This window comes from Monomorium pharaonis, chromosome 10 (assembly GCF_013373865.1).
Source record: "Monomorium pharaonis isolate MP-MQ-018 chromosome 10, ASM1337386v2, whole genome shotgun sequence".
NCBI classification, from domain to species: domain Eukaryota; kingdom Metazoa; phylum Arthropoda; class Insecta; order Hymenoptera; family Formicidae; genus Monomorium; species Monomorium pharaonis.
The window spans coordinates 3,228,010-3,248,305 of NC_050476.1; the positions used below are offsets into that span (position 1 = coordinate 3,228,010).

The following is a 20,296-nucleotide window of genomic DNA, read 5'->3' on the forward strand; positions in this document are numbered from 1 at the left end:
CAAGAAATCTATTCGATTCCGACAAATTTGCTCGAGAACCAACAATGAGTAAGTCCCACAATCATAATTTCTTTGGTTTTTACGTTACTCATGGTAACATCTCCCTTCCATTTTAATTCTTTAAGACACCCTCCTATTATTTATAAATAATTCTCTCTTAGAGTTTTTTGTCCCCCTTCTTTACTCGGTTTGCGGATGCGAGCCCGGCAGCTCGAGAGTCCGACCGGTCGTTCCGGTGCGCGGATTCAGAGACGGTCATTCGAGAGTCCGACCGGCCGTTCCGGTGCGCGGATTCAGAGGCTGTTGCTCGAGAGTCCGACCGGGCGTTCCGGTATGCGAATTCCGCCCTTAGTGTTCGAAAGTCCAAACAACAATTCACGGTTTTAATTTTCAAGAGTCTGCACTTTCCTAACCTTCTCTCTCCGAATTACTTAAGATATAATGTAACTCACAAACAAAAAGCTGCCCATTAGTTTTACACTTCCGAAAGTTATATTAATAACCTTTGTGTTTTTTTTTTAATTTTATTAATAACCCTTTGTTAAACTTTTAAAACTTTTGTAAACTCAATCGAAAATCTATTTTTATAACCCTTTGCGTATTTTTAAACTTTGTAAACTCTTGCGAAATTTATTTAGAACCATTCTTATAATTTAATCTTTATAAATTCATAGCCAACAAATTATGTTAAATCACGACTTCAGCGCCTATTTATATTCTTATAACATTTTGGAAAATTTAGAATAAATACTTTGTTTTTTTTTCTGTTACATAAATTTTATCATTTATTTAAATCTATAACTACCCCTCCTCATCCCGAACAAAGACTGCACCTGGTCCGATCCCGAGTTAAAGCGATTCAATTCGTTGACTCGAAACTTGGACCGACGAACGTACGACTCGAAACGGGTTATAGCGGGCCTATCGGCACGTTGACCTATATTTTTGAGTCATAAAAAGTGCGTTCGACTCGAGGCACATACCCTCTCTTAAACTGTGTGCCTACGGGAATTCTATACGTTTTGTTACGTTCTTCCCTGCCTTACCTGTTCTCCCTGAAATATCCTTCCTACCGAATAAAGAGTAAAATCCCATAAGGCTGGACGTAACATTTGTATAAAGGTTAAACTGCGAAACTGTCCTCGCATTAATTTGACAATGACACTTGTTGGATATTAAAGAATCAAATTTAAACCAATTCCTTGAGTTAAATAACATTTTGTTATTGTTAAATTCCACGTGTGTCGAAATTCACTGTTTTATTATGAAACCTGTAGTTAAGAGAATAACTTCATCTAAATCTATTTCTATAGTGCTTAGTTTTAAGCAATATATTAATGTACATACACGGAAAGAATTTTGCTGCAAAATTTACTGGATATATCCAACTTTTGACATTCTGGTAATCAGCTTGAGCGTTTAATGTTATTATTTTGATGAATTTAACAAAATTATTTTCAGATCTGTCTATCTAACTTTTAAAAATTTTAGATACTTTAGCAAAACTATATAGCAATTTTTTGTGTAGTAATTAATAATTATTATATCTAAGTTTATATTTAAATTACATTTAACTCTCTTTAGTTAAATGTTTAATGTTACTGTTTTAATGAAATTAACGACATGAGTAGGAGCAGTGGCGACCCATAAGAATAATTAAAAATAATTCAAATTACGTAATAATTCGACGTTAAATATATATTTAATAATATAATACTGAGGCTTCAGTCATCGTATCTTTATGACGAAGAATTCTGTTCAATCGGTAAAAAAATCAAATAAAAGGAGATTTTGTACGCTGTTTGTTAAAAAAAAAGAGCTCTCAATAACTCGTCGAAAGCAATAAGCCGCCACTCAAAACAAAACGTGTCCCCTCTAATAAAAAGCGTTGAAGCTGCGATTCCATTTGTTTAACAGTATCAACAGTTATCACTGTGTCCTAAAAAAAGAAAGGGTCGGAAAGGAATTGCAATCGAATCGGGCCTAACGGGGGCGCGGGTGGCGGAGGGTGCGGCAATCGGTGGATCGCTCGTTGTGGCAATCGACCACCTACGCGAACGGATTCCGCAAATAGCGACATCGTCCAAACAAAAACGACGCGCCAATCAATCTGTCGCGTGGCGCACGCGTGTCCCGAATAAGAAACGGGTGATTTGCGCAAATTACACGAAGACTCGAGTGCGGTTTACTCGAGGCCGAGGGTTTCAAAAGACGTTGGCGGAGACGTTGGCACACCTGTCAATAATCCTGATATTTTTTTTTCCGGAGAGCTCATTACTGCGTCCGTTTATAATCGCGTATCTGGGGACGACTGATGATTTTTTTATGTTTCTTCTTTTTTGCCAGGGAAAAAATCGACTGGTCAAAGAACCTATCATTAAAGAATAATGCTAGAAGCGAAGTATCTATATGATTATAAATAATTCACAATGAGCTCTTTTTACTCTTTTTTCTCTCTTAACGTCGATTAAAAATTTAAATTTCAACTACCAAATATAACACTGTATATTTTTATCTGTCTCTCAATTTTTATTTATTTCTCTACTTGGAATTTTTAAAATTCGGAGATTGTTGAAAATTTCAAGTAATTCTTTAATAATGAAAAGTAATGTAGAAAAAATTTATTCAATGCACACAAAGAATTTGTGTTAATTTCTCGCAAGAAACACTGAAATTTTATCGCATTATTATATAAAGATACATCAGACTCGAGTACTACGAAATATTTTCAGCGTTCACAGACATCCATCCTTACGGGTGCAACACGCATGCGAGACACGTGTGCAATCACACCGGTTGATTACCGTTCGAACACATTTTTCCATCGCGTCCGTCCGTGCGCCGATTGCATCGTCGACTGACTCCTTGGGAAACGATCCTTGACCCGTTGCTCAAGGGTGCTAGAGCATTCCCCGGTGTCCCCTATAAAGAATTTAACTCGGGCGATTCTTCTACAGGTGCGGAACGTATCCCCGAGTCACTTTACGTCCGGCGGATCGTTAATACGCCTCGCGAGAAAATGTAGCGCCATTGAAGAGATTCAAGAAAGTCCGTTGCAGTTTTCGCTGTTCGAATGCCATTCAATTGATATCGACGAGGCAGCCCATTTCTTTGTGATTCCTATCTTTTCCGTTTTCAGAACCCGATAATAGGACGATTAATTCCACTCTCCTCTCGAACGATCGTTATTATCGAAGAAATATACCGCGTCGATAGAATAGAAATGTATTAGGAGAGGAAAAGCTCCGGTGCGCTCGCTCGAGGATTGTCCTCCATCCTGTGGACGCCTTGAATATCGAAGCAACACGTTAAGCGATACACCAACTTGCATAAATACACTTGTGTGTATCGCAGCTACACAGAAGGAGGAAGAAAAGACGGACGATGATTGATAATTTATTGGAAAAGGCTGCCGCAAGTGTTAAAAGAACGCAAACTGCCGTAAGCATCGAGCCACGGGCGGAAGAGCGAGCGCTTATACAAGGATTTAAAATTTATTAGAGCTACTATACTACGATGGCTATCAGTTATTTTTCCAATAACTATCGGCCGTAGTAAATTCGCATTGGCATGACGTTGCGCAGTGTTTTCCGAACGCACGTAGCCACGTATCGACGAAAACTTCAATAAAGACCGGAGTTGCTTTTATTGTTTTCGCGTATTGACCGAATCCTCAATGCGAAATCCTCGATATTCGCACAATACGAATTATTACACAATAATATTGACCGTGGCGAGCTTCGCGCTTCGAAAACTGAAAATATACGCTCGAATGAAAATACGCTTCTCCGCGCCACCCCGGCCAAAAAAAAAAGAAGAAGAGTTAAACTTCGATTTACGCTGTTTCATAAACTTCGGCGGTCCGGAGTCTCCGATTCGACGACTCGCACAACGGGTATCCGGGCCGATTGTTACCGTTGGCAGATTTACATAATTTAAACGACGATTTATACAGGGCCGTCTCCTCCTATTTCTCTTCCATTGTGCGCACCGTTGTCAAGCGTTATTTAGCGTTCGCTGTTTACCGAAGAAATTGCGCGTGTTTATCGCGCGGGTATCACCCGGTTTCGCGCGCGAGAACCGCCGACGCCGCCACTCGATTTGCCTTCCGAGCCGGCGATTGACGGCGATAATTATACTGCGATGTTTGCGCGGCTGCGAACCGTGTCAATTTCCCGTGGTGGTCCTCGGGTCCACTCCACGTACCGCGCGCTGGCTAAATCCGCCCGCGCGCCGAAACACAGCCGTCGAGTTTTCAATCAATAATGTCACCGGCAAACTCCGGAGAAAAACCGCGCCGCCCGCGCCGTGCGCAACAGTCGTTTCAACTTTTGCGCATCGCAAGCGTCCAATCTTACCTCTGGGGGCTCTCCTGAGATCGGCGAGCTGTGCGCGTTCGAAACTCGTGTATAAACGTCGCTCCGATATGTAACTGGAGATAGAGAAAATTTTACAAATTGAGAAAGATTTTTTATCGGGTTAGTTTATCCCTTTATCGAAAGAATACTCCTCTCCGTGTAGCTTTTACATTTATAATGCAATAAAATATTAAATATCGTTTATAAAATATTTTACATTAAACTCTTGTACAATATAGTGTGATTTAAATCTCCCTCTTTCTCGAAAATGTTGTAAATTTTCAACCCGGGGGCTAATTTAAGTATTTATTAAACGGCAGTGTTGGCCAGGAGCTTGACGTTCCATTTATTCTTCTTTTTAATATATTTGTAGTTACAGAGTATTAGATCTGCACGTTCTTTATGAGTTGTGATTTCAAGCTTGTCTGAATAAATATTCACTCACAATAATGTTAATGTAACTCTTTTCTATTCATAATTTTTTGCAGTATACAATTACATTTTGTTTGTGAATAATTTTTTATAAATTAGTAAACTATTTGGTATGAATAGACAATTCACAAAAAAGCTATTTCAGCAATTTTTAAATAATCTTGCAATAAATTGATATTTTTTCTAACTGTAACTGTGACAATAAGAATCTGTCAGAAAATCAGAAAAGAATAGAATTTTGAGTAAAATAAATTAATATAATTATTATTTGAATAATGTATAATAATTCTCTTCAGAAAGATAAACGAAATTATTATTATTTTATTATCATTTATTATTTAAATACTTGTTAGCAAAGAGGCAAAAGTCACTTATTTTCTTTGCTTTTAGAATATAAATTCTACCCTGTCCAGAATTTTAAAAAGAACAATTCTTTTTATTTCTACATACCAAATGCACTCTAAATTTTAATTAAATTAAAAAATTTGAAACGGAAAAGTAGAGGTCGGGGTTTCCTGAAATTTAATAAGTTACAGTAACATTTAATAAGAGTGTTAAATATTAAAATTTGTTTATTTTACATTAAAAGTGTTAGTTCAGTCATTTAACTACCTTGCAACCCATGAAAAGAATTTTAATTATGCGAGTAAATTTTACCCAAAATAATATCACGTTAGAAAATTATGAGAGCACTCTAAGGTTAAAATATTGCATAATGCAATATTGAAATGCATTATATAGAAAAGAACGATATATCTGGATGAGTTTCTATCCGCTGCAGAGTCTTTTATTACCCGGGTTCGACGTCCATATAAAATATTTCCGGGAAACGCACGCCCATTGGTGTCTATTCAACAACGACGACGACGACGACGACGAGGACGACGGCAACGACGACGACGACGCCAGACTCCGAGCCGACTTTTCCCACTTTCTCTCGTTAGTGAGCGAGCGAGCGGTGTGTCGCGTGAGGCGGCGTGAGGGGAAAACCCATGACGCGTTCCCATGAACTTTCACCTTGGGATTTCTTTCTCGCGGGCCCCTAATCAGGCGACTCATTCACTGCGCATTACATACGGTCGACGAGACGCGGATGAAAACATGGGATCACCCGAACGAGAGAGCGCGTCGGTTCCGTGCACGCGTTGTTCCTCATCAGCGCGGTAGCAGCCCGAACGGTTAATTACGCTCCGTTGTTTGCGCGTTGTTTGTGCCCGCAACGAAAAATTAACCCGCCATTAAACACGCCCAGCTTCCGTTTGATGGAAGCTCGTCGGAGTTCTTTCTCTCTCCTCTTCTCTCTCTCTCTTTCGCTCGCTTGCTCGCTCGCTCCCCGCGACATTATCTCGAGCGAACACCCTGTAACAGGACAAAATTGCGTTCAATCCGCTCGTTCGCTCATCATTGACGTTGCCATTCACGTCGACGGATGATTAACTCGCCGCTACCGCCGCCGCCGTCGTTGTCGTTGTCGCTGTGGCAGCCGATCAAGTATCTTGCGAATGCAATCTAATAGTGAAAACGTCAAATCATTACGTTCGCTCTACGTACGTACCTTTCTCCATATTTTGTCACGCACAGGTAGCGAGTATATAGCAGTTTAAAACTTCGCTTTGTGCTTAAATCAAGTCGGCCTCAGTCGGACAACTTTCTATACAGAGTACGAGTTACGCGAACAATGCGGTTGCAGCAAATCTGCGTGAGATGTCCTTCAGCTGAAGCTGTTTCTCCTTCCCGATGCAAATTGTAAGCCGTAAAGAAATATCTGTTGCGTCTGTAAAACAGAATGAACTTTTGTGAAATATTCGCGGATAAATTCACGATAAGTTGCTACATTTAATTCTTCAAATTTTTCCTTTTTATCTAGAAATTATATTATTTTATTCGGGATTTTAACTTTAGATGACAAAAATTATAATGTTTATATAGGACTACCAGCTACTATTTTAAAATGTAAAACGTTTTGGTATATAAATCTCGGTACACGTATAAAATAAAATAAAAGTACCAAATAACTTTCGTCTGCATAAATTATGAACGTGAACATTAATAATTATTCGTAGTATGTTGAAAATTTTATTATTTACCGTATCTCTGAGTAGAAGTGTGTAGCATATATAATTCTACATTTTTGATAATCGAGACAGGATAGTCGTCGAATTTTTAGAATAAGATTGCTCGATTGGATTATGCCTTACACGAAAAGAAATAAGAATAAAATCTACAGATGGAGATTTCTTATCTATTCTTTTTCGGATGCACAACGGTCCGCCGAGATCAAGTCTACGGGGAAATCATAGTTGAATTTATTAAGCCAGCGCGAGTAATTTCCCGCGAATAAATATTTAAATAACACGAACGGTTTATTCAATCCAGCCAATATTAAAGCTGTAGCTCAAACGCGGGACGGTTCTGTCAATAAATTTAATGTTAAACGATTAATTTCGCGTAACTCGACGCCGTTATACTGACGGCGCGGGCGCGGGCGCGGCGCGGCGGAGCGCGGCGGAGCGCAAATCTCGTACATTTAAGCACGCAATTTTTTTTCCTCGTCGAATACACACGCACGCGCCCACGCGTGGGCGCGCGAGCAACGATGGCGACCGCTAAATTCATTTAAAATTAATATAATTAAATTGCAGTTAACGTTGCGGCGGTGAAATTTCCAGCAACAAAATGTGATTAAAACTTGTTTATCTAAATTTATATTCTCAGAGGGAAATCCCCTTGTTAAGCAACGGGCTGGTTATACGAATTCTCCGGGAGAAGATTAACCCTCGTAGAGGGGTTAAAACAAGCGTCATCCTTTTCCCTGTCCCTAATCTACCGGTTTAACGTCCGTTGATCCACCCTCACCGGTAAGTTCGCCTGGCAGTCAAGGATTTACAGCGCAGGGCCGATCGCCGGGGGAGGTGTGCGTAACACATGCATAAACGTTTCGCTTAAATGAAACGCGAATTGAAACGCGAAACGCCGTTTATTTATGCAATTCACTATACACAGCTACTCACGCGTGTTATGGCTGTTACATGCGCCATGTACGAACGGGAAAACCATTTGTGCGAACTCGGGGAAGAGATAAAACCGTTGAATTTTCCGATAGCTTGGTAAATAACGAGGAGCGACGAAAAAAAAAAATTAACACGACCACATTCGCGCGATATCTCAAATTTACGTTCCGGCACGTTTCCGTTAAAGTCGACTTAATCACCGACGCTGTTTTTCCTAATTTTCTCTCACGACTGTTGTGCGCCACCGTCCCGCATTTGGAAATATAATTTTTCTGATAAACAACGTCGCGTGCGCAATACCTGATTGCGATACCAGTACGTCGATCGATTGAAACGCTGCAAATGAGGCTGCAAATATAATTAAAGCAGCAATTTGTATTCTATTACATTCAATAATAAGAAATACCTAAACGTCTAGGCGATATATTGATATATAAAATAGTTAAAGTTATGTAATTAAAGTCAATAATATCTACTCAAAATGTATGTAATCATTCATGGTATCAAGTGGGAAAGCTGTGTTAAATTAAATAATAATGATACTTGTCACGCATTCCACGAGCTGGCGCGTTTTAATATGCATGGGACGCGTCGCTAAAGGGATATAAAACCAATTGGGCTGTTAAGCGGCTGCAAATGTTAAATAAACTCAACGCGAGGTGAATCGAGCCGCCTCTTCCGTACTTCCTCACCCGTCCCTCCCCCTGCCGAAGAGTCACACGACGTGACTAACAGTACAATAAGCCATCGATCTCCTCTTTCGCCATCGGGCTGACTTTTTTTTTCGGGGTAAACTCGTTCCATCGGAACAATCGGATCGCCTCGAAACGATCGCCCATTCAAACAGCCCCCGACAACCTAGGGGTGACGAAAAAGGAAAAAGGAAGGCACAGAGTCGATGACGGAGAGGCAACGCGGAAAAAAAATCGAAGCACGAGAGCACGAGAGGGGGCACCATCGCACTGACGCGTCACCCCGACTTTGTCGGGGTGTTGGAATCCGCCCTCTCTTTTGGATGCCGCCGGTGCTGGTGCGAAAATCTCCGGAACAAAAATACACTTTTCGTTGTTCCCGGGAAATTAAATCCCCCGACGGAAACTAACGAACAAATCAACGCGTTCGACAGGGTTTGGTATCCTGCTTCTGTCTCTCTCGTTTTCTCTCTCTCGAGTGCTGTTAGTGAAACATCGCGAAAATCTTCGGGTTAATGCATGGAAACAAAATTTGCCGACGTGCAAAACGTGAACAGCATATTCCTTTTTTTTCAACCTGAAAAATTCTAATGAAAAAGCATCGAGATATATTCGTAGAATTTAAACAATTTAAGTTATTTTTAAATTATATTATTTGTCTGCAGATCTTTTTGCGAATAAAGTTTTATAAGTGCACTAATGAGTGTAAAATAAAATTCACTCTTCGAACTTTCATATTTCAGTAAGATTTTGATTCCAAGTTTGGATACTAAAATTTAATACAGGAAATTAAAAAGTTGAAGCAAATAACGACAAGTGTCCAAGTTTTGCATAAGAATTTTTATCTCTTACTCCAGTAAAACATCTCTAAATGTTTCTTACTATTAGCTTCAAGTTCTTCGTTTGCCTCAAACTAACAGATACAAACTTTATGAAAGCTCCCGGTATTTTTTTTAACCTTCCTATTAATTTATTAAGTGAACCATCATATGAAATGTAATCACTTTCTAATTAGTGATTTGTAATTCAATCGTGAATTTCGCTTATGATTAATTTCACCTTCCTTATTTTCATTATTTAATCATGAATACAGATTAAACATGAATATTGTTAATCATAATTACAAATAATTTTATTACTCGATAATAATTGAGCTGATTACGTTACGTCCAATTCCTGCGCGTGTTTACTCAATTTCGAATATCGTTGCAAAAGTGATTTAGCCGATACGTGATGATACGAAAGATTTCTCAGCTGGAGAGTGCACAGCCCAATTCCGCCCAACCTTCATCGATACAAGGCATGCTTTTTCTCCGTTCGATGGTCCAACACGTCGACGCGGAGGCTGGCGAGGCATCCAGTTGACGCGTCCGCTCTCACAACTATACTCTTCATACCTCCTCCTTCTCCTTCTTCTTTTTTTTATCGAGGTCCGCTTTCGAAACCTGTTATCGCCGTGGCCGAGTACGTCTACCATATACACGAACGTGAACGATGCACCGATCGCGGCACCACGCACCGATCGCCCTCATTAAATTCGTCGATTTTATTGGGAGCTCTTTTCCGGTGTTTCCAGATTGCGAAATTGCAATGAAACACGTAGAAAAAAAGAAGACAGAAAGAAAGAGGTCAACGGGACGGTGCGAGAGAGTGAGGCTAGCCGGTAAGCCGAGACGACGGAGTAGCACGCGCGCGAACGCGCCGAAAAATACGCTCGTTAGCTCGTTATTCGTTCGCGAGAGAGACAGGTCGATGATTTTATCGGGATTGCTTTTATAACGATGCAACTTTGCGGATCGGATGTATCCGGCAGAGGAAATAGCGGTGAAATTTGCGATGCAAATGCCACATTAAGCGGCGACGAGTCGGCGTAAAAAGTCGAGTGCCTGTGCCTGAACGTACGACGAAATAAATGCGTATTTTTACATGCTGGCGAATATATTTTACTTCACGTAGCGATGATTAATTCTGTTGGCGGAATATGGGAATATTCACCAGGCGAGACTCTACTTGTTACCATTATGCAATGTCAGCCAACAACGAGTAGGTCCACATAGACAAAAAACGCAGAGAGAGAGAGAGAGAGAGAGAGAGAGAGAGAGAGAGAGAGAGAGGAGCGCGGGGGAAAAAAAGAAAATTTAAAAACTACCGAGTAAAATATAGAAATCAAAAATATGAAACGCATAATTCATAAATCACATAGCGCACGTAGCTCTGAAAATCACGAATATAGTGGCATTTTTATTATGATGTACTGTTAGCTATCCCTTTATATGTATATCCCAGCCGGTGTATTTACAAATGATATTAAAATAATAAATTTCGAGAGAAATATTTAAGATAAGATTAATTATAAACTCAAGATAAAATAGTAAGTAAAGCCGTGATACTTTTATTCAGGTTTTTATATTTCACGCTAAGCTAAAAGTAAGCTAAGGATAAGTTGCATATAAAACGGTTGCATTAATTATCGCCAGTACTTATCCCGTTGGAATGTCTAATCTGCGCAGTCTCCTAATCCAGCGATCGAGCGCATCGAGAGAGATGCCTCGATGAATTAGTGATAGCGACTCTTTCACGTCTGACATAACATATGAAATCCATTTCCACCGGGCGGAGACGAAATGAAAATAGCCGTCAACGGTAGCGCGATTTCTTCAATGGGTGAAATCGACTCGCCGACCTACCTCGACTTCTTCAAGAAACTCCGCGAGGCGAATCCGTTCCGCCTCGCGTATGTCGACACGATCGCGAGGGAGAACTCGAAAGCTTGCGATATGTGCATAGTAAAATGGCATTCGTGCACCGATTATACCGGAAGTATGAATTTGTTATCCATCAAAATGAAAGCTGGAGAAGGTTCTCGAGCTACAGGGCGGCTTCGTTGAACAGGCCTCGACTTCTTTGACTAACGCTGGCAACTTTCTAATTTACCTACCGGCTCATTCAAGTCACTCCGTTCAATTTCCTGCGATTATTTTCACCGAGTTTTAATCTCGGAACAATAAACATCTCTAATATCAATAATTATCTCCCCTTTTTCCTCTCTTCGAGAGAACTCCGCGAGAATATCTAATAGCTCGGTTCCTCTCTTCCTCGTTTTCTTCCGCGAAAGAAACGGTGGCCCAACGAAAGTAGTATAATATAGCAGCATCCGGTCGTATACCCGTCGTATATTCATCGTAGGGGGGAAAAACGTGGCACCTCTCGCTCGCGTACGTCACGCACCTTTCCCCTTCTCTCGATGGCACCCAAGGAGTAGGTATCTCTCTAGAATATCGGTATATATCACGTGTCGTACACCACGCACGCTTTAGTGCTTATCGGGAGGAAGGGGAGGAAAGACCACGGATACGTGTCTCTCTTTAGGCCCAGTGAGTCGCGTGATTTCGTGGTGAGAGGAGATCGCGGTTGAGTCGAGAGATCGCAGAAGGAGCACACGAGCCCGTAAATTTCCTCGCAGGTCAACGTCGCACGCACGCATATCGTCGTCGCGATCGACACCCGACTCTCCCGGAGCCGTCAATCGATACCGTCTCATTCTTCCGCCGTGCCCGAGATCAAACAGCGCGATCTTGAACACCGAGCGACCCTCCCCCAGGTTTCGGCATGGCAATCAAGGTGAGTGACGAACGTGCGCAACAGGTTGATGCACTCTCTCGCGCGCGCGGTATACGCACACCCCCGTGTATATTATATACACGTACACACATAGATGTACATGTATACGTACACACGCGGCTAGTGATTTAAAGTTTCGAGGGAGAGAACACCCTCCGGGGAGAGCGACTCGCCGTCGCGCACGCGAATCTGGCGCGTTTAGGGAAAGCGGTTGTTTCGGTATGCGGAGGAAAATTCTCGCATCCCCGGCAGAATCCCATCGCGCGACACCGCCCCGAGGAGCTTATTCATCGGACGTACGGGACACGGGCACGAGCTACTTAAGATCCTCCTCGTGGCTCTCGCTCGGTGTCGTACATTCACGACACGGAAGTATTCGTGGATAGAGGTGGCGTCTACTGCCGCTTCCGGACGATTTATTTTTATTGTAATGCGTTTCACCTCGCAACAAAGGGCCCGGAGGCGAATAAATTCGCGTCAAAAAATGCGCCGTTTTGCATAATTGTACATTCGCTTGGGGGCATCTCGGAAACTGCGCGGCTACTGCAAAGCGTATTCAGAATTATCGGTCTCGACATATTTACAAAAAAAAAAAACAGGTTGAAATCAAAAAGAGAGACTTTATAAAAAGCTTCGAAAAAGAACAATATATCATAATTAATATTCGCAATTATTACATGAAAAATAATATGATAATGGAGATAAACATTAAATAATGAGGTAACATAAATCCCAATGCATAAATATTAATAATAATAATAATTTGTTTAGTTTATCCTGAAAATCCCGCGTATTTTCGTGGCTCTTGCTTTTTCCGAGACAAAAAGCAAAATCGATTTTTGGTCCTCGTTGGTGACCCAGGAGAAACACGTATCCGTGATCTTTCCTCCTTCAATAATGGATCAACGATAATTCCTTCGATAAACACTTATTTAATATACGCCACGTATGACAATCGTAATATGTACAGACATTCCGAAGAGATATCTATTCTCCGGATGGCGACATCGTCGAGGAAAGGGGAAAGGTGCGTGATGTACGCGAGCGATAGATGCCACATTTCGCGTATAGATATCGTATTTAGACGAGGCAAATATTGGAAGCCGATAAAGATGTATTTAACACGCTACATTGCCGAGTTTGGAATGAAACAATGTTTGCTGGACATGTATGCAAAGGTTCGGATTAATGCGCCATTAGATTAAACCAATAATGCTCCATTGTTACGTGCCTTTGTACGACTAAACGATCGTACGATGCAAAATAATTGCATCTTGCGCGGGAAAACAATGTAACGCGCGCTTTAAAATTGCATTGTTTTACAGAGCGTAACAGCTGTTCGCGTTAAATATATACATACACGCGAAAACACGCAAATAACAAAAACGAAGAGAAATGTCATAGCAAGACTTTTATAGAGTTAACGAGACAGATGCATCATTATGAATCAACTTGTTCAAATGGCAGGATATTAATTGGTTTTTGAAATCATCATCACATTTACCTGTCTCTCAATCTGAAATTTTATGCCAATCATTAGGAAACCGTACAAGTTAATCATGTCTCATTTTGCATTTCAAATGTTATGAAAAAGATAAATAACAAAAATGGAAAAGGAAATATCACATCAAGATTTTTATACAGTTAATAGCATTATGCATTCTTATCGATTTGCTTAAGTGTAACAGGATATTGGGTTTTGTCGAAATTAGATTATTACCTTGCTTATATTTCGAGCTAAAATTTTGTTTCAGTGATTACAAAACGCGTTTTATTAAATTAAATTTGAAGTTTAAAACGAGACGTATAATTAACTTATTAGTTAATTATACGTCCCGTTTTAAACTTCAAATTTTGCGACTGTGAAAAAAATTATAAAAATTGAAAATATGAAAACTAAATACTCGAAATATATTTTGCTATATGTATAAAAATTCATAAAACACTTTTGTAATATACAGGACACCAAAATTTGATTGTATCTTGAGATAAAATGTATCTATTACATAAAGACTAGATCGGCACTCGCAAGAAATAGCCAGAATCAAATCTTTCGAAGAAGAAACGGCGATTTCTGCCGTAATAAAATCGAATTATCGAATTTCCGCACGTAGCGCGACGGCTCTATGTGCGACGCGATTGGCAACGGCTTATCGACAATACGATAACATTATAATTCAAACGTATCGCAATCGTATACTTATGCAAAAGGTGTCGAAACATTACCCGACCAGAATGACAATCGCGAAAAGAATTGTCCAACGATTTTGTAATCTTTTAATGCAATCACAACGATTTAAAGGTGTAAAGATGCATTTAAACGACGATGCTATAAAAAGTTTAAACGCACCTAAAATTCGGCGATTATTAATCTGCGATCTACTGTTATAATTTTGTCCCCTCGATTAATTTTCACCCCCGCACGAATATTGTACGTGGAAGAGCGTAAACTGCTATTATTTATCGGTAATATTATTTACCGGTATCAAACGAGAAGGCGCGGGCTCCCGACGACAATCTCGCTAGTATATCTCGATTACCGCCAAGCAACTGTAAATTAGTTTGATAACCGTAAATTAACGCGGCCGCAAATAATGCCGCGCCAACGTGGGAGCGTCGCTAAATTATTATTTATCGAACGGCGACACCGATATCGGTCGTATAACTTGTAGGACTGCTTCCGCTGATATATCTCTAGTGCACCATTCATCCCCCCTCCCCTCCCGACGAGGGAGAAGGGGGGGTGACTCTCCATCCGCGGTGAATACGGATTATTAATTTTATAACCGTGAGTTGCCGCCGTACATAGACGTGACGGCACGACGCGTCGAGTAAATCATCGTGATCGGAGCGGTGCGAAAGTGCCGCGTCGATAGCTGCGCGTAATTATTGCTGCATATACGGGCGCGGGCAATGAACGTAATTAATACTATACCAACACCACACGGTTTCGCTCGCATCGCGCGTCGCGTCGTATGCTTACGGCGTATTATCAGCCGTTACATTCAATGCGAGCGTAATTAACGGCCCGTATGCGGATCGCCGTATGTACAACGGACGGAGAGAGAAAGCATTTTCGTGGCACGAAACATTCCGATGCGTTATAGCGCGAGTGAGAAGCACCGGTATTTTAGCGCGACGTGCGATAAAATATCTACATATCGACGCCAATTTGCCATTCAGAACGGGCAATAATTCTTCTAATCCACACAGGTTTGCGGAAGTAAGCGGTTTTGCGCGAGTGCGCCCGCATCGAATCCACAAATCACTCCCGAGTTTTATATATATATATATATATATATATATATATATATGTCTACGTGGCGCGCGCCGTGATTTACGGAACTGTCACAATTATTAGGATTCTGCCACAAAAGTCGAAATTCGAGATTCCACGAGTCTCCGCCGGGAAATCAGGCGAAGCAGGCGTGTTGAGTGCGACTTGAAATGCGAAACGTAATTACGCCGTGATTAAGTCGCGTTTGGGTCGTGAAACATAGGGTGTGACTGTCCCAATTACTGATGTCCTAATTATCGGAGTTTTCTTTTCAACTGTAGTATCATAATACAAAATGAGAATGTTACGTATGAGAGAATGTTATGTATTACAAATGTTTTAATATCAATGGCTATCATATAAATATAAGTAAATGCGTGATACATAGTAAATAGGGAAACTATTATTATAGATAGGTACGTACGATAGTAATGGGGAGAAGAGGAAAAAACAATATTTTCAAAAAATTGAAACGACAGTAATGGATTCATATACCTTGTATTTTTATTTCTTTTATAAATTCATTTAAATAATATCAGTTTTTTCGAGCTTGTTTTTATTCTGCGTATAGATATTAAATATCTGACTCTCAAGTAACAAAAAAAGGTTTATTTTATATATTTAAATAATTGCGCGGTAAAGAACGATTTAACTAAAGTATCTTGAAAAATTTATATACGCGTCTATAAAAAAATTTTATCAAATTATCAAAATGATTATGATAAACATTCAAATGTAATGAGCAATACTGCAAAAAGTATTGACATTTTAACAACCAGCTTAAGCGTCCTATGATCCATTAATATTTTTTCAAAATCAAGCTAAATTTCTTAGATATTTCAATAAAACTATATTTTTTTCTATAAAACAAACATATTAATTGTCATTAAACCAACAGTAATTGGAACAATTATCCTAGTATCGATAGAGCAATTAAATATTTTTAATAAATGCAAGCCAATACAGTTAACTTTAATCATTAATTTAAATATAAATTAAGTTAATTTAAATAAAATTTAAAATTAAATTAAGAAACAATTATCGTGAATTATCATTAAAAAATGATCAACTTTAATTCTATTTCAATTTTGTGAAACAAAACTGAAGAAATTACGACGAGTTTGTATTGAAACGTTTGTTTAGACACCAGTTATCGCAATCGACAACAAAAAATTTCGATGTTTTAATCGTTTCACGTATATTATCCAGAATACTTAGCGTTATAATGAAAAAAAGGGCATAAAAAATTCAGCCGGCTAAGCGCGTACGTAAAAAAAGAGCCACGCCAGCAAGAAAGAAGTGCGGCGATCGCGTGGAGCCCGAGGTTATTCGAAATCCAGGCCGGAGAAAGCAGTGAAAGGGCGGCGGGATTAAAAATTCAAATTATAACGCCGCGCGTAATGTAGAAGAGCAAAAAAAGGATGAAACAAAAGTGTAGTGGGCGAATCATACGTTCTCGTATCGCGGCGCGGATAGCTCGGGCTTCCAAACGGGTTTACTCGCGAGGCGATATGCAAAAGAGGGTCTCGATCAGCGCGAATACGTTAGCACAAAGGATGTCAAAGGAATCCAATAAACAGCGAGCGAAGGAATTCGATTGCCTACGGCTTCGGGTATATTACGGGCTCGTAATAATCTAGAAATACGTTCCTACGTCGAACCTATCGTGTCGGATAATCAACGCGTCTCTATAAACTCGTTCCATTAACGGCTGCGCGAAGCAACGTGACGAATGCAACGTATACATACACACACACACCCACACACAACACAGTGTACTTTTTCGACTGACGCTCAGATCCAAAGAGGCAATTGACCCATATCCCACTTCGAGGTATAAAAACTATCACAGTGGCGGGACCATCATCGAGCAGCGGTATGTCGCTTTCGAGTATGTGTATGTATGTATGTATCAAAACATGGTACAACTTTTTTTTTTTTCAGGTATCACACATAGTGCATATTTTGATGTTTGGGAAATCTCATAAGTGACGTGCAACACTCAGCGTCGGCTTTACATATGCAGCAAATAACGTCGAATAAATAGGCGGTTTATGTAAAGCATTTAAGTAGTTTTTAGCCGTAGGTATTTGTGCGGTCGCGTGAGAGCTGAATCCCCCTTGATCCTCCGAGCGGTGGTGGAATAATTGTATCATTCCGCGCGATAACGCAAATACCTAGCGAAATTAGCGGACACTCGTTACCGCGGCCGCTGAATCTTTCAAGAAGCGCCTCCTAATGAGAGAAACCGCGAAACGTGTCGCGGTACCAAAAGACGCGAGGTGAAAATTCACTTCCCGAAAATTAGAATGGTCGCGGGTTTATGAAAAAAAGGAGAGTCGACAGGGAGGTAATTTAAAAGCGGTGACCTTAGTTAAGTCCCCGGTAACGACGACGACGACGACGACGACGACGACGACGCGGCGACGAAATATCCGGAGAGAGAGAGAGAGAGAGAGAGAGAGAGAGAGAGAGAGAGAGAGAGAGAGAGAGAGAGAGAGAGAGAGAGAGAGATAGAGAGACAGAGAGAGAAGAACGAACAAACAGAGATTGGGAGCTACTCGCATACCCGCCATCGTATAGCGGCGGCACGACGTTGGGGTTGCTGCTTGTTTAGCCGTGTTAGCTTTGGCGTGCTTCGTCGGGGCGCGCTTCCTCGCCTGCAGCCCCAGCCCTACCTTATCCGCTTTCGTTACCGCATGACAGACGTGCTTCCGCCCTTATTGTCGGACGGCCGCGCAGCTAATTTCGCCCCATGCAGGGTGTATCTGCGTGCGCGCGCGCGCTCCGTCCTCGGTGTCCCTTCAGAGCCGGAACCCGTTTACCATAATACTTGCAGATGGTGTAATCACGTTAAGCACCGTCTCGTCGGGATATCGCCCGGTGCTACGCCGGGGGTTAATAGGTTTAACGTCGCGCCGCGCGGCTCGCGTAAAGCAACGATCCGCCGCCGCCGCTGCCTTCTCCTTTTTTTACACCCCGCGGCGTTTCGCCGTGACGGCGGCGGGGCAATAAAGTCGCCGGGACTGTCCCGGACTATCGCGCGAGGGAACACGGTGGAAAGTCTCGGAGACGCATCATCCGGCGCTCGTTTAGCCGCGGTTCGGTAGTAATAATGAGTTGCGCTATTTGCCGGCCACGCATTTGCATATACCGTGCAATTATGTTGCAGATCCTCGTCCTGGTATGCGCCCTGCTCACCGCGGCGATGGCCGCCGAGTCGACGAACAGCACCGAGCAACAGCAAACCGGCAGATCGCGGGTTTCCGACGAACAACTGAATATGGCCCTGAGCGACAAACGTTACTTGAACCGACAGCTTAAGTGTGCCCTGGGAGAAGCGCCGTGCGATCCCGTCGGACGTCGTTTGAAAAGTACGAGCGGTAGATCCATCGCGAGGGACAAAATCGCGCCTCTATCCCTCTAATGGGACTTAAAATCAGAATAAAATTCCAATTCCTCTTTTTATATCGCGACAAACGTACTCGTCGAAAAACGATGGACTTTTACCCTCGGAGGCAGGGAGAAAAAAAAGATCAACGGGAGATGCCCCTCGGTATATTTCCGGAATAAATTTGAGATATTTATCGTATCGTAATCGCGCGAAATTTACGGTTGCCGTTTAATTTCCATGTAATTTCGGGATGGGTTCAATTTCTACTGTGAGAGGGATATATATACACGCGAACAAGAACGTCACGCTAATTGTCGCGTTTCCGTTGTCGCAGGGTAAACATAGGGGTCGGACGTTTTCGTGTGTCTATGGAAGTGGAACTTGAGCTCAGCGAGATCGGTATCAGTTTCAGTCCTTTATCGAAAGCGTTAACAATAAATGTCGAGGAGCATCACCTCTATTTCCGTTCAGATTTGTATCGTGTATAAACGTTCATCCGAGTTTTTTCAGACATACGTTTTTCTCAATTATTATTTTTCGCGCGCAGGAAACGCTCGCCTCATAAAAGGTTAAAATTAGCATCAGGGATTCCGGGAGCAGATTGTATGCACTACGCGGAAATGTTAAACATCAAATACCATTATATCTTGCGATAATATTGTGCACACACACATGAATCTCAAGAGGGGAGCGCTCTGCGCACATAAGCTTACATACTACATAAAACCTACCCGAAAATTCTGTTGAAACTCTACGCCGTTATTTTATCCAGGTTTAGTGCCGCTGGTTTTGAGAGGCCACTGCCCTCAGTGCAACCCCGAGGAGACACGTCAGATCAAGAAGGTCCTTTCTCACATTCAGCGATCCTTCCCGAAGGAGTGGAACAAGATAATACAACAATACGCCGGAGTTCCATAAGCGAGATCTGATATAAGCGCGACGAGGCTGGATGTACAGAATAGAGTAATACAGAAAGAGTACAATGGCTCATCTACACAAGTCACTGTCAATCACATTCGTTTATTTAGTATTATTGTTAACGCGATGGGATGAGAGAGAGGTATAGCCCTCCCAAAAAAGGAGATGTATTCAAACTATTATTAAAGGTATACGTACATACGTAGATATCAATTTTGACACAATATGAAGATTTTATCTATATTATTTTGTTATTTATATTAAAGCATGTACATGTACACATTCTATTCGCATGTTGGATATTATTCCAAATATTTTAATAAAGTTTAGCGTATTGTTATTTTTATTTTAATTAATTCACGTACCTTTGTTCGCGTCGAAACGTCGCCTTTCGTTTCATTAAAAGAGCGCGCGCGTGCGCGTACACATACACACGTCTTGCCACCTGCCACGTCTTTCAACCCTTGCCTCTTTATTTCACGGTATTTCAAGCTTCACCTTCTGTCCCGGATCACACGGAGCGCGACGTGCCGCGACGGTAACGCACGTTTGCGCGCATTCTCGTTACACTAAAGCGTGATTCGTATTCGCGA

The 20,296-nt window shown here is 41.3% G+C and overlaps 1 protein-coding gene across 5 annotated transcripts in view; it reads left to right on the plus strand.

Annotated features, from left to right (window-relative positions):
* The window catches only part of LOC105837238, a 33,094-nt gene extending 13,051 nt beyond the window's left edge, over nt 1–20,043 (plus strand). For 4 of the 5 annotated variants that reach the window (XM_036292697.1, XM_012681826.3, XM_036292696.1 and 1 more), the window contains exons 2-3: nt 18,564–18,765; nt 19,558–20,043. In XM_036292697.1, the coding sequence (XP_036148590.1) occupies nt 18,600–18,765; nt 19,558–19,703 (312 nt within the window). In that variant the 5' untranslated portion in view covers nt 18,564–18,599 and the 3' untranslated portion in view covers nt 19,704–20,043. Of the gene's footprint in view, nt 1–6,598; nt 12,115–18,563; nt 18,766–19,557 lie in introns of those variants that run through there. The other variant, XM_012681825.3, reaches the window with a different exon arrangement.
* The last annotated feature ends 253 nt before the right edge of the window (nt 20,044–20,296 follow it).